General features: G+C 42.0%; 1 protein-coding gene across 1 annotated transcript in view; it reads left to right on the top strand.

The window, feature by feature from the left end:
- PCDH19 (protocadherin 19) overlaps window positions 1-18,216 on the top strand; it is a gene marked incomplete at its 5' end in the record, with an annotated part of 107,158 nt that overhangs the window by 56,452 nt on the left and 32,490 nt on the right. Inside the window, 2 exons of the mRNA XM_083371888.1 lie at window positions 2,258-2,316; window positions 10,344-10,516. Of these exons, the coding sequence (XP_083228014.1) occupies window positions 2,258-2,316; window positions 10,344-10,516 (232 nt within the window). The remainder of the gene's footprint in view (window positions 1-2,257; window positions 2,317-10,343; window positions 10,517-18,216) is intronic.

Below are 18,216 nucleotides of genomic sequence, written 5' to 3'. Positions count from 1 at the left end.
GGACTTCTTCATGTATGGGGAATGTACATGTGTAGGGATTTGGAATTGTCCTAGGAAGGGATTGAGTTGGCCTGTGGGTCCAGGCCTCCAGCAGATGTAGACACTGGGCTTCAAGTAAGGAGACACTGTCGTTCATTCTTGCCTGCTCAAATAGGATGCAACGTGAGTAATAATACAAAACCTGATTGGGGCATAGGGTAGCGGTGGTTCTGCTTTCAATTCTGCTAGTATTCCTTGCTAATAGCTGCCTTCCTCTTCTCTTCAGCACTTGTCCTTAAGATATGACAGGTAGGCTGGGAAAAGGGTGAGCAGTGCCTGAATCCATGCACAGCATGATTTACAGATGGATGGCTTGGCTCTTTAGAACGACAAATTATTTCTGGGCAGACTAACCGAACGACAGAGTTGGAAGGGACCTTGGAGGTCTTCTAGTCCAACCCTTTGCTCAAGCAGGAAATGCTACACCGTTTCAGACCTATACTGTTTCTCTCCGCTTCCTCCTCCGTCTCCACTCTGAGTCTGCTTTCCTTTTCCATCCTCCAGGTTTTGGCCATTTCCTACTGAGGATCTTTAGTCTGTAATGTTTATAGTAATTTCTCTCCAGATCTCTTTTATTTCTTAGCTTCTCCTCTGCTTTGATTCCTCCCCCTCCCCGCCCCTCTTCTGCTTCCTTATCTGCTGCTTCTTTGTTCCTGCCCACTCCAGCTTCGGTATATCTTACCCTTCTATAAACTGATCCGTTTCTGTCTTTTTTTTTTAATAATATGGTTGATACTTCCCCCTCAGGAACCTAAACGTTTGTGAACATTCTGAGACATCATAGGGGCTCGATCAGCAGGTGAGAGAGAGGCAGCTGATAGAAAGGCTGCAGCCTGCTTTTAGTTTATTATATATCAAGATAAAAGGAATTTGGATCTTTTCCTTCCAGAACCTGATATGTGGGATTTAACAGGGCTGGGGTGTTTTGAGGTGAAGGTGTGGGGGGGAGGGGGGAGGAGAAAAGGGGTCTTATTGCCAATACAAATTCCAAGGTGAAACAGCTGTCACATCTTGGAGCCTTGGTGGAGCAGTGGCTCTTTCAGCCGTCTCCTGCGGCTCCCAGTCCTCTGCCATGTGCAGTTCAAAAAAAAAAAAAAAGTGGGACTAAAAAGTTCAACCAATCAATTCAAATATGCAGGTTAGGTGCATATCTCGCCTTGGCTCCACTCTTCAGTCAAACCCTGTTCTGCGCATGCGCGCGTGTACGCGCATGTGCACACATTTTTTGCGGCTCCCAGTTTTTCCTGTTGTGAGGGAACCGGTTCTGAGTGGCTCTTTCACTGTTTCAGGTTGCTGACCCCTGAGCTAGGGGGAAAAAGAGCAGACTGCATGATGGAGTGGTTGCCACCTGTCGCCCGTTGAAGAGGGAAACGGGTGGTGGAATACTGTACCTGCGCCACAGCTTTACCTATTGATTTCTATAGCGACCATTTCATCAAGCACCTCTGTGCACTGTACATCATAAACCATAAAAATGATTAAAACGATGCAAAGTAAATACATTTGGCACCTAGAAAAACCTGCTGCTTTGGATTTTAATACAGCCAGGAAATGAAGCCCTTAACACGCTCAAGGACCCAGGCCCTAGTCTTCATGGGTTTGTGAAAGGCCAACAAGCTTGGGGCCGTTCTGATATCCAAAGAGAGAATATTTCTGAAAGTAGAGACTACTGCAGAGAAGGCATATCTCCTGGTTTCTTGACTGCAGGATCTAATCTGGGTCAATCACAGGGACCAGAGATTTTGTCTTCCGAACTTTTGAACTCCTGATGGGCTCCAGCCGAATCCGAAAGCTCAGAAGACTAAACCTCTGGTCTTGGTGACTGACCCAGATTGGATCCTGCAACGTTATTGTGGGACATTTATATTCACCTTCATTTCTTGGCTGACGGGACCCTCAGCATGCCTGCCTGAATTGGATGGATAGAAACGAATGGGAGAAGGTGGTCTCTAAAGTAATCTTCAGGGATTACCTTAATCTCATTACCAGTGACACAGTTTTGACCCCTTCTGCTGTGTTACATACAGCCAAAGACTTGGTGTTCTCCATGCTCTGACTGGGTTGTGATGCCCTGAATGAAACGACCACATTGTTGGTGAGCCATGGCTAAGCTCTGCTTAAGTTCCCCTTTATGGTTTTTGTCCCAACTAGCTTAGCGATTCCCAAATGCCAACGAACTATGTGTGTAACCATCTCTGTTTTCTTCCGTTCCTTTCAGACCGAAAACTACTCCTTTGATTCCAACTATGTGAACAGCAGAGCTCATTTAATAAAAAGGTAGGTGGGGTATTGGGTGTATTTGGGGGGGGGGAAGGACTCAGCTTCACACCAAAGCCAAATTGCTTAATTCATTCCCATCGGCTTATTATTTTCTATGCAAAATCTGATCTCTTGATTTGGGGATGGGGCAGTGATTGGAGTGGCAAAGGGGACAGCTTACTCAAAGTAAATAAGTAAAACTTTACATCTTAGTAAGCCTCCGCCGCTTTGGCCTTTTAAAGGCTTTTTTTTGTCAAACTCAACCCAACCCAATCCAAAACTCATTCTTACATAGGAGTAGTGTAGAGTCAGGCAAAATTCTGTTATCCTGACAAGTTAAAAATTCATAGAGTTTATTTCATTGCACAAAACACAAAATGGGGGAGCTGGTGCTGGAGATTTTGCTCTGCTATGGAGGAAGAGAGTGTGTGTTTGGAGGGGGGGGAAGGAACTGCCACGGATTGATCCTGCACTTATTTTTTATTTATTTTTTTAAAGGAAGGGTTTGGAAAGGAAAAATAACATTTGTATTATGACGTGTCCCCATCTCTTTAACTCAACTATTTCCTCCCCGTTCAAAGAATTTGTTTATTGCCCAGTTTCTCTCAAGCATAAACCAGAAAGTGAATGTAGTTCCTTGGGAATGTGTTGATAATAATAATTACCAGCATCCCAGTAGTCATTAACTCTAGTGTTGGAACTAGATTATTCTTTCCTTCTTGTATCCATCCAATACCTCCACTTTCAATGTCTTTAAATAAAATTCTGAAATAGGATTCAGTCGCCAGGGACTTGGTATCTGCTTCTTCATCAATCAACCTCATCATGACTTAAAAGGGCTGACCATCATTTGACCCTACAGGGATGATTGAACTTTTATTCTTACCTGCCTCAGGCTGTGAATGATGGGGTTTAGAGTCCAGCCTCAGGATGGCCATGGACTCTGAATGTCCTAATCTAAAATTGGTGGTGGTGTGAAGGGGTTTTGGGTAGGTGCATTTGCTTAACTAAATTGTTAGGTCTGAAATCAGAGATCTCATGATCTACCCGTTTGATGGGAGGAGCGAAGATTCTTTTGCGCAACCAAGCAAATGAATGGTCCGCGTGGGCAAAGAGCCCGAAGAGTATAAGAAGCTTGCTCTGCTTGAAGTTTTCTTCCTCCTTGAATTTTAATGCCTTCTAAGCTTGGATTTCTTTAAACACACATCACATTTTACTTAATTCTAATCTGGCTGGCTTTCGGGGCTGAATCATAATCATTCCATCAACTGATGAATTTTTTGAAGACACTTTGAGGTGACACCCTGCTGCTCGCTTCAATTCCAGGCCGGAGGTAGCAAATGGATTTCTTTCTGAGACCCTAAGGCACTTCCTGGATCGCTTTCATCCTTTCTTTATTTCATCCCATCTTTCTTCCCCACCCCGACCCCTTCAAAAAAAAAAAAAACCCAAACACCACCCCCCCTCAGTTTGCCAACCTGGATTTCTGATTCCCGGGTTCTCCGTACAAGTGCTCGCAATAATGTCAGTGACTTTGAGAGCGTGAAAGAGAGAGAGAGAGGGAATGGCCGAAACCGCCCTGGTGTCAACAATACATCTTCCTGGTTTTTATCTTGGAAGCTGCAGAAGACTCCTCGCTGTTTTCCCTTACAACATACTCTGGAATTTTTCTCAATTTAATCTGGGTTGTCACAGGAAATCCTCCATTTAATTCACACAGTAGGTGGGCTGCTCTAACCCATATGCCCATACACAAAAAGGGAATAAGGATGGGTTTGCCGCGGTTTTAAATTTGCATGGTTGAATTACGCGCTGTGTATATTCTTGTCCCATCTGGCAAAATGTGTTCGTTCGATTATAACTCCTGGAGATCCTGAGTTGAGGGAGGGCGGCTGAACTGTAGGAGATTTCTCAGATTTTGAGCCATCAGGCAATGTTTTAGTGCATCTTGTTCATACAGTTGTTGGAATTCGGACTATTTTTTTTATTTTTAGGAAGAGGAAACCTGGGTCCAGATGAGGTGAAACAGGGATACAAATGAATAGGAATGTTGCTGGTGCTGTTGGATCTACCTGATCATTAGTTCCTTTTCAACATCTTCAATTCTGACAAATGGCACAGCACCCTTCCCGTTTGTGCCCCATCTTAGTAATTACAGGTCGTCTTTGATTGATGACCGGTTGCTTAGCAACCATTTGAAGTTAGGCTGGACCCCAAAATGGGGACTTACGGCCCAAATTCAAAGTTCCAACATCTGCCCCTCCACCCCCCCCAGTCATGTAAAATCAGTCAACGGTCATGTGGTGACCTATTTTATGATGGTCACGACTTGTGACCAAAATTGTGGGCTCAATTACAGTCCTAAATTGAGTACTACTTGTCTTTAGAGGCTAAACTTGCTTGTCTATGAGAAGGATTGCATTCAAGAACTAGTCAAGCTGGTTTCAAGTCCCCGTGGCCCGGAACAATTGGTGGAAGAAGGGATAACATTTGTGGGGTCCGTGGTGCTCTCTGAGCTTGGTTGTTTTCTTGCAGACAGTTCAGCTACCTCTGGGTGTTACCTAGTTCGATAATGAAACATCTGCAAGATAACAACCAAGCTCAGAGAGCACCAAGGACAGTTCAACTCATGAACTACAAATACTCTCTTCTATTGGTAATAGTAAGATTCTCTGAAGGACATTTTAATGCAAGAATTAGAGATACAGTACAGAGTCTTGAAAACTGCATCAAGAACCACCAGACCTTATTTTATTAATGAATTCATTGAAGTGGAGTCTTGTTACATTTTGTGACTCTTATTTCCCAGATTTTTTTTTTTTTTGCAATCTGGACCCTTTCTGAGATAAGGTATTAATTAACTGCTCTTCTGTCTGTTGATAGTTGATTTCTAACATTTCTCCTGATGTTTTCCAAGCCTCTTTATAAACTCACATCTGCTAGGTAAAGGTTCCCCCGCACATGCGTGCTAGTCGTTTCCGACTCTAGGGGCCGGTGCTCATCTCCGTTTCAAAGCCGAAGAGCCAGCGTTTGTCCGAGGACGTCTCCGTGGTCATGTGGCCGGCATGACTAGATTCCAAAGGCACACGGAATGCTGTTACCTTCCCACCGTAGTGGTCCCTATTTTTCTACTTGCATTTTTATGTGCTTTCGAACTGCTAGGTTGGCAGAAGCTGGGACGAGTAACAGGCGCTCACTCTGTTACGCGGCACTCGGGATTCGACCCGCCAAACTGCCGACCTGATTGACAAGCTCAGCATCCTAACCCACTGAGCCACCGCGTCCCTTTTCACATCCGCTACACGGTCTTTAAAATAGGGGATCAAAAACAAACATTATTGATGGAGCCAGTGGGGCATGTGTGCATGTGTATGTGTTGGATTGTGAGTATGTTTGGTGCTGGGCTCTAATGCTGATTTTTTTGTAAAGGTGCTGCTGCTAAAAATACGCATTCAGAACCCCCCCTCTAAATTGTTACTTGATTAATTGGCGGCACTTTTGAAATCTTATCAGAATCGGTTTTCATAATCAATTTGTTCTGATGAATTGGTTCAAATGCTGCGGTCTTAATTAGCATCGCAGTAACTACTTTTCATTCTCTTTCCCAGCTCTACTATTAGGTTGCGTCGGTCATCTGGGAGGAATTATTGTTAATGGGTTGGTGGAATTCATTCTGCTCTTTCAGAAGATCTGATTATCCTCCTGCCTAAAAAAATCCCGTGCGTTTAAGACTATGACGGTTGTAAGTAGGAGATGAGAAGTAGCGCCCATTCCGAAGGAAGTGTTTGCTAAATAGGGTAGTTCATCATATTTAACCATGGTGGTAATTGCTAGTAGGGGGAAAATTGCCTCCTGTGTTGAATGGTTTCTTGTATTCCAATAAAGATTTCTTCCAGGGAGGAAAACTATTCATGGTTTTCTCCTCCAGAGCCATCATGACAGGGAAATGGACAGTGAAAATGATGTAGGCTCAAAGCTGAGGGTGGTGAGGAAGTGTTTAACTGAAGGAAAATCTGACTATACTTTGAGAAAAATGGGCTTGGGGTGTAAAGAATTGATTTGTCTCCTCGTGGGAGTCTTCTGCTGCTAGAAGACACGCGTGAACTGAACAAACAAGTCTTTATTGCAGTCATAGACTGAAAAATGTATTGTCCAGATCGGCAAAAGTTTCAAGTAAGGTAGGTTCCCTTTTGGAACTCAACTCTCTGAGGGTAGTTAAGTTTAAGAACAAGGAAAGAAAAAAAATATATCAAAAGTTCAAGAACAAAGCATCCAGAAATGCAAAAGATACAAGGGAACTGGGAGTCAGGTGAAAGCCAGGAAGCAAACAGCTGTCCAACGAACCATCTGAACGTTGATATATTGCTTGACTGGGTATGTGACATGTGTTTCCTTGGGAACAGTTATTTCACTACTGAAGCATTATTGCTCTGCCTGTAACTCAGTTTCCAATGATATTGATAAGAATTCAGGAACGTCTATTGCCGCAACTGTGTCATGACACAAGAGAAGATCACAGAGCCTTCATGGACTTGCAGAGAAGAGTTACTAACATCTGAGAATGCTAGGAGCAGTTTCTGCTGATTATAGTAGGAACCTGGTGGTCTATCACATTACAACTCTTTTTCCTGAGGATCATAGTAAAAGATATTTCAAGGGATTGTGCAGCCCTGGGCTCTAGATTGTACAGCTAGTATCTTTTCTTTGAAATGACCATGGGGAGAAAGCTGGAATCCTCAGCTGATTTTCCCCATTTTCCAAAGAGACCTTCTAGAGTTTTTATCTGGTTCTTAAGCCATAGCATTAGCTTCTACACAATACAAATTCCTCCCTTCTCCAAAGACAGTTTGAAGGTAGGCTGGTATAAAAATGGTAAAGGTTTCTCCTGCCCAGTTGTGTCCGACTCTAGAGAGCGGTGCCTATCTCAATTTTCTAGCCGAGGCAGTCAGTGTCGTCCAAAGACACTTCCACGATTATGTGGGTGGCATGACTATATGCTGAAGTGCAAGGAATTCTGTTACCTTCCCACCGAAGTGGTACCTATTTATCTATTTGCCTTTGCAGGCTTTCAAACTGCCATGTTGACAGGAGCTGGGGCAAGGATGGAAGCTCAACCTGTCACACGGTATTTGAGTCTTGAACTGTCAACTTTCAGGTTGACAAGGTCAGCATTTTAACTGCTAGGTCAATACCTCCCCCCCTTTTTTTAGGCTGATATAAGGGGCAGATATAAGAGCATCTAGATCTCTTCCGTGGAATAATTAAATAGTGACATGTAGGGTTTATTTTTTTATGCTAGAGCGGCATCTATAGGGCTTGTGGTTTATCCTCAGCATGCTAAAGTTTGTTAGTTGATACATTTGGGAGAGAGCATTGAATTAAACACCCTGAAGGACACAGTCAACAACTTAGGTTCTTTCATCAAGTCTTAGGGCCCAGCATTTCTAGTGTTTGAGCTGCTGGGGAACAGAACCAGAATGGACCTCACTTGGTGCTCTGGAGAACTGATACCTATGCTGTGCAGGGTGGATCAATGAGCCAATGATATAAGGCTGGTTGACAAGTTCTGTTTAGTCTTTAAGTACCTTTCCTTAGATATTAAGGGATAAAACCAAGAGAAAGAGAAAGGGTAAGAAAGTCAGCAAAGGGGGATTGCCGAAGTATTATTCTAATGAGTGTCACAAAATGGTGTAGTCTGAAATGTCAGCTATTAATCCTCTGGTATGGGTTTAATCCAGCAAACCTCCCCCCCCCACTTTCTGGAGAGGAGTGATTGCTGCCTTGACGCTGCAGTATGGAATCTTAAAACTTTTTACTCCTTAATCTGTTTAGTCTTTTCGGAATTGATTTCTTACTAGCTTTCTGTAGCGTATGCACACTGGATAAATCTTAAACTTAAAAGGGATTTGGCAGATATGTCTTTACTTTAAAAGGTCATGTTTGAAGATGTTCCAGGCTTGGTGCTTGCCTGTAAAGGTGTTGTTTCTCTTCTCTGCATGCCGTTTCAGCTTCAGTAGAACATCCCAACCTGATAGTTTAGATCAGGGGTGTCAAACTCGCCACATCAAGTGATGTGTCACAACTTTATAGTGACTTTTTCCCCATTGGGATGGGGGCGGTTTCTGCATGATGCATCCAGCCCGCGGGCTGGCAGTTTGATACCCCTGGTTTAGATGGAGACCTGACCTGGGCTTTGCAATGTGTTGTCAATCTAAAATCTTGTCTTTAAAGTCTACCCAATTTCCAAGGTTCAGCTGCCAGCGTGGCCAATCAGACTCTTTACCAGGTGCATGCAAGCACATAATTTCTGACTGATTAGCTGCTGCCTTCTTGGTAGAAGAATTAGCTAATTAAGCAACCCTGATGGCAGCTAATTGGAACCGTAAGGTTGGCGAGCCATTTCCCTCTCAAGTCACATGATCAGTAAGAGATTTGACTTTGATCTAACTCCTGGAACTGTGATAAGGACCTTAGAATTATTTATTTGTTCTCTGCTGGGATGCAGTTGTGGTGCTGGATTTGCACAAGACAAAAGGTGGTGAAGTCTGTTTTGAGTTAAACTCAAGGTTTGATGACTTCATGGAGACACCCATGTGGTTTTCCGGTTAACAATGGAAGTAGCTTGCTATGGTTTTCTGACGGGATGAATTTTTTAAATTATTATTTCTTAGAAAGGTACTTCAGGGCTACCTACAGTATATAGCAACTGCCTGCAACTCTTTAAAGCAGCTACATCTTTTTCCGGGATCAAACCATTGCATTGATACTAAACAGCTTAGAGCTGAAAGACCCCCTAATTGCCTTGGACATAATATTTAGCATTGAGCTCCTCTTAAGCACTAAAATTATTGTTGTTGCTATTATCAGATGATTATCATTTTTATTAAGGAATAATATGACAATAACATTTTTAGGAACCTAGAAATTATTCTTGTTATTTTATTATTTGTTTGCAGCTCATAGTGCCTTCATAGGTGGGTGTCCTTATAAATTTGTTAAATAATAACAGCATCCCGTTGAGGAAAAAAGCTGAATTTAAACCAAATGTGTCACCGAGTACATTCTCAGGGAAAACTATGGCTGGCTTGGGAAATGATCTGTCTTACCTCAGACAGCTTGGAAAATCTGAGTATCCTGGGCCTTCTACTCAGCTGCTTTGTCTTCTTAAATCAGACACGTCAAACCTGCGATGTCATGTGATGTCGGCAATGGGGTGGGCACATTTTCCTGGTGACGCATCTGGCCCACTGGCCGGCAGTTTGATGCCCCTGTCTTAGATATTTGCTACCTCCTGATGTGGTGGAATCTCCAGCTCGACTGGAGGAAGGTGTGAAGAGGAAGAGTCCTTGCACTGCAGAAAGCAGTGGTACAGGCTGGGTGTCTCCTAGAATCCCTGAAATTTTATCTAACCACTCCCAAGAGATTGCAGTCGGTCTGGTGACATTCTTGTAACATAGGTGACTAACAATAAAGCTTCTGCTTGAGACTATTCAGGAGTGATTCTGGTTGGTTGTGCTTGACCCTTGGCCTCAGAATTCTATACTTAAGTAAACCTCTTAAAAGTTTATTTTTACATCAGTGATACTCATGGGGATCTTCTGTTTGGGTGAATTGCAGGCTTCTCTTTGTGTGGCACGGACAATGTCAATAGGATGGCTTGCTGTTGTGCTTCCCACTTTCTATCCCTCCAATCTGCCTGCGATGTCTCTTTTGGTTCTCCTCTGTGTAAATGTTCTCCCTGTCCTCACTCTGTTCCACAAGCAGGTGGAACAGGCTGATCTTTTTTCCCCCTTCTTCTTAAAAACCTTCTGGGTCTGTCTTCAGTTCCAGCTGCCTCACTGCATGAGAAGATCGGTGAGCAGAGTGGCTAACTTGTTGTATTGGAAAAAGGTCTCTTGCGACAGCCTGTTTCTCCCAGTGGGAAGCTCAAAGTGCTGCAAAACCTGCCCCCTCCCCTCTTGACAGAAATTGGGGAGAAAAGGTGTGATTGCGTTTCTCCAAGTGGACTCTGCAGAGCGAAAATAACTCACCTTTCTTCCACCCAGCAGCTCAACGTTCAAAGATTTGGAGGGGAACAGCTTGAAGGACAGCGGGCACGAAGAAAGTGACCAGACGGATAGTGAACACGATGCTCAGCGGGGCCTGTACTGTGACACAGCTGTTAATGATGTTTTGAATACCAGTGTCACCTCCATGGGGTCTCAGGTGCCTGAACAAGGTAGGTTGCATCAATTTTGCAAATGCTGGGCATGGTATGGTAGAGCCTGCTAGTCCAAAAGGACGAGGTTCGGTTGGGGAGTCATTAAGTCATCTTCCATGGGATGCTACTTTCTTAGAATGTTTATGAACAGCTCAACTGCTCAAAAAAGAAGAGCCAACACTGAACATTAACAAAAGCAGCAACATCCTTGGGAAAGAAGGGAAAGGTCTGTGACAACAATTCATTTCGGGTCATTATAGTAAGCAAGAATGTCAGGAGAGGGCAGATGGTGGCCTAAGGAGATTTGGAAGCCGTCCTAGAAACTGAGAGAATGAGTTGGCCAAAATGGAAAGGCTAACAGGGTTCAGGGAAGGAACGACTCTTTGAATGTCACCTTCAGAGTCACCTGCCCTGCATTTGGCTTCAAATTTTAGTCTAATATTTTCTGACCTTTCTTTCAGGATCAGTGGGGTGAAGTAAAACTGTGGGCAATCATTTCTGCCTCAGAGAACTGAAAGCTTCTTAGTCAACCTTTCCCCCAGAGGAATTTATGAGAGATATTGGAAACACCCGCCTCCTTATTGTGCTTTTTATTCACAATGTAAAAAAGAAAAAGAAAAAAAAGAAGAAACCAGCACCTTATAACAAATGTGATAGTGGTTTTGCATAGTGACTCAGAGTTCCTGAAAACATGGATTACTACAGGGAGAAGATTAGATGCTTCCTGCCTATTTTTCTTGGCAATGCAGAAAATGTTGCAGATGTAACTGTGAGGCTAGTGACATACTCTGATAAGAGTTCCTACATACCTGGGATGCTATTTCTCCAAGCACTTTCTTCTCCATTCTCTTAGAAGGCCTAATTTTTCCCCCAAAGTGCCTTAGTTCAGAACGAAGTCCCTCTAAACATTTTGGATGAGAAGCAGCAGGTTTATGCTGCTAGTTTTGTCGCGCGCCTTATTCAGACATGAGGTCTTGAAAGCCATGGGTGGTGTGCTGCTTGATCCGTGATGTTGCTCTAATTTATTTTTCTGCCTTGGAATTGAAGTCCTAGATGGCCAATTTTTACCTGTTGCAGTGCAATTCCCCTTTTGCCATTCAAGGTCATTTGAAAGCTACAGGCTTTTCCCTTGGCTGTTACAACTTTAATTCCCAGAGCACCCAGTTCGGCAAAGGTGGCAAAGTGTATGTAAATGTGTATTTAGAGATGTTGTGGAAATTACACCCTAGTCTCTTAAGCCATATACACATTGGAATACCATGTGTCACACGTGCAGCCGGCAGAACAGGTGGGCCAGTAAACATTAAATGTTTGTGTATCGCTGGCTCCTTTCCTTCAGCTAGATTCTACCTGATGGTCAAAAAACGGCGAAAGTGATCTCTTTCTTTAGGAGGTTGATCTCTTTATTTAGGAGGTTTAACTCCTGCCTTAAGCTTTCCAGGCTGGTCTGTTACACAGGACTTGTTGCGAATTGGTTGAGACAATCTACTAATTGAGTTACCACATCTAGGATCATAATGGGGCTAATGAGAAGGAAGAGAGACAGTGGTGTGTTCAGGGGAAATTGTCAGAATCTCAAAACACCCTCGTGGAAGGAAACCTGAGCAGACAAAAGAACACGAGGTTTCTGTTGAGAGAAAAGTGATCCAGGGAATGGGAGAGAAAGCAAAGCTGGATGGAATATTTCATCTGTTCCTTTGCTTTCTTTTATGGCACATTCTCCTATGTAAACATTTATTTGTTGACTGTAAAAGTTTACTGCCCATTTCCCAGAGGAAGCAATGGACAAAATTAGCAATATTTAAAGCAATCAAAGCAAAATAAACTGTAATTGGAAGTGTTAGTAAGAACAGCAGTAAGGGTCTGACAAATAAAACATCTTGGGGCTGTTAAACGTTTTTGCCAAATGTCTGTTTAAAGAGCCTTCTTTCTGCAGGCTGCTTAAAACTGTATAATGCTAAGAGTCAGTATGTTAGCCGAGATGTTCAAGGTGGATAGGAACACAGTTCTGGAAGAGAAATGTTCATGTTTTTAGGGTTGTTTTCTTGGGCAGTGATAGCATTTTAGGTTTTCTGTTTTCTTTTTCTAAAAAAAACCCCCAAAACAAATGATACCTGTGTCATCTTGTAAGCAAACCTGAAATTGTCTGTCTGTCTGTCTGTCTGTCTGTCTGTCTGTCTGTCTGTCTGTCTGTCTGTCTATCTGTCTATCTATCTATCTATCTATCTATCTATCTATCTATCTATCTATCTATTATCATCTGTCTATCTATCTATTATCATCTGTCTATCTATCTATCTATCTATCTATCTATCTATCTATCTATCTATCTATCTATCTATCTATCTATCTATCTATCATCTATCTATCGTCTGTCTATCTGTCTATCTGTCTATTATCTATCTATCTATCTATCTATCTATCTATCTATCTATCTATCATCTATCTATCGTCTATCTGTCTATCTGTCTATTATCTATCTATCTATCTATCTATCTATCTATCTATTATCTGTCTGTCTATCTATCTATCTATCTATCTATCTATCTATCTATCTATCATCTGTCTATCTGTCTATCATCTATCTGTCTATCTATCTATCTATCTATCTATCTATCTATCTATCTATCTATCTATCTATTATCTCTCTCTCTCTCTATCTATCTATCTATCTATCTATATCTATCTATCTATCTACCTACCTACCTACCTACCTACCTACCTACCTACCTACCTACCTCCACTTTGCTCTAGGAATTTAGCAAATGTGAATGTATAGAGAAAACTAGAGGGGGGAAAAATCTGTATAACTTCAAAATGAGAGGCATTTCCTAAAAGTCTGAAAAATTTGCTGAAATTCAGAGGGTTTTCCCCCAGCCCAGATTGCAAATTCTTTACCTTTCATAATAATATTTCAACCTTAACAAAACTCTCATGTTCTTCTATCAAAAGGAGAGAAACAACACTGTTTGTGTCAGAGAGAGGTCTAAGATTGGCTTCTACATTTTTTTCCTTCAAGTGCCCTCCAAGCAAGAATTTATTAAAAGCCTCCAGGTCTTTGTATGTATTAATCATTTATCCCCGCGAAGAATAATCTGAACAATTCTGTAAGAGGACTTTTCTTCTCTCTCTCTCTCTCTAAATACCTGTGTGCAGATCATTATCTCTCCATCATTTCTCTGCAAAGAGTTGCATAAAGTGCTCTCATTCAATAAAATTAGTGCAGCTTGACCTCCAAGGCCTATGCAGTTTCTATCAGAGACCAAGATTCACAGCAAAGTTCAAAGGACCATTTTTTTTAGGTCAAGGATGTGCATCTTGGTTTCAAAACACGATTTGCTGATTTTTTTTCCCCTTGAAGCTACTTGAAATGGGGCATTTTCACTTTTTTTTAAACCACCAAACCAAGGAAAAGGGACAGTTCCAGGTTCATCTAAAGAAAGGGGTGCAATAACCTGTTGCTGTCATATTAAAAAGCCCCAGTCAGGAGAAGGTAGGTGGGTGGTGTAAACATCTTTGCTCAGATCTCACCCACCTGAAACTGAACAGGTGCGATACCTGTATGAGAACCAGCATAGTGATTAAAGTATTGGTTCCAGTACTGCCTTAGGGATGAAGCCAGCTGGGTAACTGAGCCAGTCCATCTATCTTAAGGTAAAGGTAAAGGTTCCCCCGCACATGCATGCTAGTCGCTTCCAACTCTAAGGGCCGGTGCTCATCTCCGTTTCAAAGCCGAAGAGCCAGCGCTTGTCCGAGGACGTCTCCGTGGTCATGTGGCCGGCATGACTAGAAGCCAAAGGCGCACGGAACGCTGTTACCTTCCCACCGGAGCGGTCCCTATTTTTCTACTTGCATTTTTACGTGCTTTCGAACTGCTAGGTTGGCAGAAGCTGGGACGAGTAACAGGCGCTCACTCTGTTACACAGCACTCGGGATTCAACCCGCCAAACTGCCAACCATCTGATCGACAAGTTCAGCGTCCTAACCCACTGAGCCACCACGTCCCATATCTATCTCAAACTACCATTTAATTTTGGTTAAGGTTCTACAAAGGACAGCTTTACATCTCACGTACAGATGTAAAGCTGTGACATCTGTCACCCAAAACAGTGGGTTGATTTGACTGATTTGGCTGTCCCATCATTGTTCCATGAATGTTGCTTGCATGCTCAGTGGGAGCATATAGTTCTTTGGCCAATTTACCCTGGATGGTTCCACTCCCCTGCTAGAACCTCCAAACAAGCCTTCAGAATCTCGTGTAAGATTCACGGACTTTCTTTGCGGAAGAGAAGGTTTTTTTTATTATTATTATTATTTTAGGTTCCTAAGAGGAGTGATAAAAACATACAGAGAAATGGTCTCGAATTTGTGACTCAACCTTAGCATGTTGTCAGCAGATTGAGCAGTAGGAACACAGATGGTTCCTGTATGGATGGATATGTTGAATGGCTTTCTAAATTGCAATCATTATTTCTGAATTGGCACCTTCACTTGGGTACAAAAAGTTGTCCTCTGGTTTTTTTGGGGGAGTGTGTCTTTTTTTGGGGGGGGAGAGAGGAGACAGATGCATTTGGGATAATTTTATTTATTTATTGCCAATCCATACCTGGCGCTTCTATTCTTCTGAACCATCAAGGAGGTGCTGTTAGCCATTTTGTTCATTTTCTATCCATTTCTGGGTAAATATAACAGACCTTGACTAACAAGGAGCATTGACCATAGCCTTGGAAATAAAGGATGACTTTCCTTCACTATAGAGGTGGTAAAATACTTTCCTTTGAGGAGAAAAAAGAAAAAGTCCTCAGACGTTCAGTTCTGGGCATATTCAAAAAAGTGATTCCATTTAACCCCAGAAAACCTTCTAAATGGGAGTTCAGGGAGGTGATTTTGAAGTTCCTGTCCATCATCTGTGCTTAATGGGACACTGGTGGCATTCTCTGCAATAATATATTTTCTGGACAGTCATCTTATGAGCAGAGATGAAAAGATTAAACATTTATAGATATAGCGCTCTGAAAGTTTAAATTCTTGCTCAGACCCTCAACCCTTGCTGAAATCTTAGTGGCTCCAGCGGTGAAGAAAAAAGATTTTGGAAGATAAAATCTTTATGGGAATGAACGTTTGGGAGGGGTTTGCTGGATAATGTAGAGAAAGTGGTCGTTTTTAAGGCAGTTGTATTTGATTAACAGTATTCATTAATTATATGAAGTTTATAATGACATACATACACGCTGAGAGCTTCTGCACCAAAGCCACATTTCTTGTGTGTGTAATTACATTCTATTCTATTCTATTCTATTCTATTCTATTCTATTCTATTCTATTCTATTCTATTCTATTCTATTCTATTCTATTCTATTCTATTCCTTATTCCTTATTCCTTATTCCTTATTCCTTATTCTCTGTTTATTCTATTCTGTTCTGTTCTGTTCCTTATTCCTTATTCTCTGTTTATTCTATTCTATTCTATTCTATTCTATTCTATTCTATTCTATTCTATTCTATTCTATTCTATTCTATTCTATTCTATTCTATTCCTTATTTCCATTCTATTCTATTCTATTCTATTCTATTCTATTCTATTCTATTCTATTCTATTCTATTCTATTCTATTCTATTCTATTCTATTCTATTCTATTCTATTCTATTCTATTCTATTCGATTCGATTCGATTCTATTCCTGCTATTCTATTCTATTCTGTTCTGTTCTGTTCTGTTCTGTTCCACTCCGCTCTGCTCTGCTTTTTCTATTTTCTATTATTTCCCATATGGTGATGGGGAAAGGCTAGAATTTAGGAAGCCTGGGATGGAGATAAGAGTGGAAATCAATGTGCTTCCAGGTGGGACCTCTTCTTCTTCCTTTTTCTAGTTCTCCCCTTGCCCCTCCCCCCCCCGAGTAAATTCACCCTTTGCTGCCATTTTTGTGTGTGAACAAATATTTTATTATGTGGCAGAGATATCTCTAAAGTGAGATTGCTGATATAGAGGTCCTTTTAAGAGGAGTTGCTACTGTTAGTCTTTCACCTAGTAGAGTATAGAGGAAGTGCCAAATGCCTTAATGCATTCAGTGCAAATGTTATGTAAATTATATGGAGGTGTGAATGAGATATGTAAATCTACCACTGCTCTGCAGGAATTGCTAGCTTTTTCACAGATATTGGGCTGGTGATCCCCTGTTGCTCTAATATCTGCTGTTAGCTTTCCTAGTTGCGGATTTAGTAAGGTGGCTTTCTACTGGTAGAATACAAGGGGGCTTGTGGAATGATGATGGGGGATGAAATGTTAGTAGTAATTGTATTTAAAATGATAGTTGCAATAATAAAAAAGTAATACAAACTAAAAACAATAGAAGCCTGAAAATATAAAAGAGAAGATGCAGAAAAAAGAATGCAAAATAGAAAAGAACAATATAATAAAGAAAAAAAGAAATATGTATACAAAAATTTCTCCTTCATTGCAACGAGTAGAAACAATTGTAGTAACTTTTTTTATTGAAAAGTTTTACAATACATTGTTAAATACAAAAAACTCCCTCCTCCTCCTCCCCCTCCCCTCTCCCCAACCCTCCCCTCCCCTCCCCTCCCCCCCTCCCCGACTTCCCAGAGCTGAATACAGGGTATAATAATACAAAAATAAACTAAAATATGCTAATAACTACTAACAATTGTAGTAACTTATCACCTTCTCTGAAAATACAACGAATAATTTCTTCTTTCTATTTCTCATCTCATATTTCTAAAGAAATCTTTAAAAACCTGTCAGTTAGTCCTGGTCAGCAAAAATCTATCAAATGTTACCAGTGGTAACATATCTATTTTAATTTTGATCAAACCAACCAACTTCATATTCCTTCCCATTACTCCTGACAATTTCGATTCTTAGTCCTTTCCAGTAAAAGGACTTAAAGCTGTTATTGAAAACGTATTTCACTAAGGGTTGAAGGAAATTCACCCAGTGTTTTCAGACTTATCATTCCAAAGGATCCTAATTGCTGAAAAGCAGTTAACGAGCAATGATTAGAAAAGCTAGTGACCTTCCAAAGGTGCCTATCGTAGGCTGAGCAAGATAAGCAATTCCCTCACCTCACCAGCTCTAAACCAGGGGTGTCAAACTCAATTTCATTGAGGGCCGCACCAGCATTGCAGTTGCCCTCAGGGGGCCGTGTGGGTGTGGCCTGGGTGGGTGTGGCCTACTGGGTGGGTGTGGCTAGAGTACGTATGGTCTACTGGGTGGGCGTGGCCAGCTCTACATCATTCGCATCAAGGGTGCCTATGGGGGCCTGGGCAGGAGTGGGACAGATCTGAGGGTCTCTGGCAGAAGGAGGGTCTCTGGGCCAGGGCCAAGGCAGTGGGGGCCATTTCCTCACTGTTTCCAGGATGGCTTCGCGGGCCACATGAAACCACTTTGCGGGCCAGATCCAGCCCCTGGGCTTTGTGTTTGACATGTCTGCTCTAAACCCACTGGAAACCACTGGCTTGTGGTATCCTCACAAACAGCAACCATCTAGAGCAAACATGTCAAACTCGCAACGTCACGTGATGTTGCGCAACGTATTGGGACTGTTGCCATTGCCGGCAATGGGGTGCGCGCGGCTTATGTGTGATGCATCCGGCCCGTGGGCCGGCAGTTTGACACCCCTGGTCTAGAGTATTTGTGGTTGAAATCAAGTCCTCTTCTTGTTTCGAGAGAAATTACAAAAAGCCAGTCTTATTTGTCCG

This window comes from Vipera ursinii (genome assembly GCF_947247035.1).
Source record: "Vipera ursinii genome assembly, chromosome: 12".
Lineage (NCBI taxonomy): Eukaryota > Metazoa > Chordata > Lepidosauria > Squamata > Viperidae > Vipera > Vipera ursinii.
This window is presented reverse-complemented; position numbering and strand designations above follow the sequence as displayed.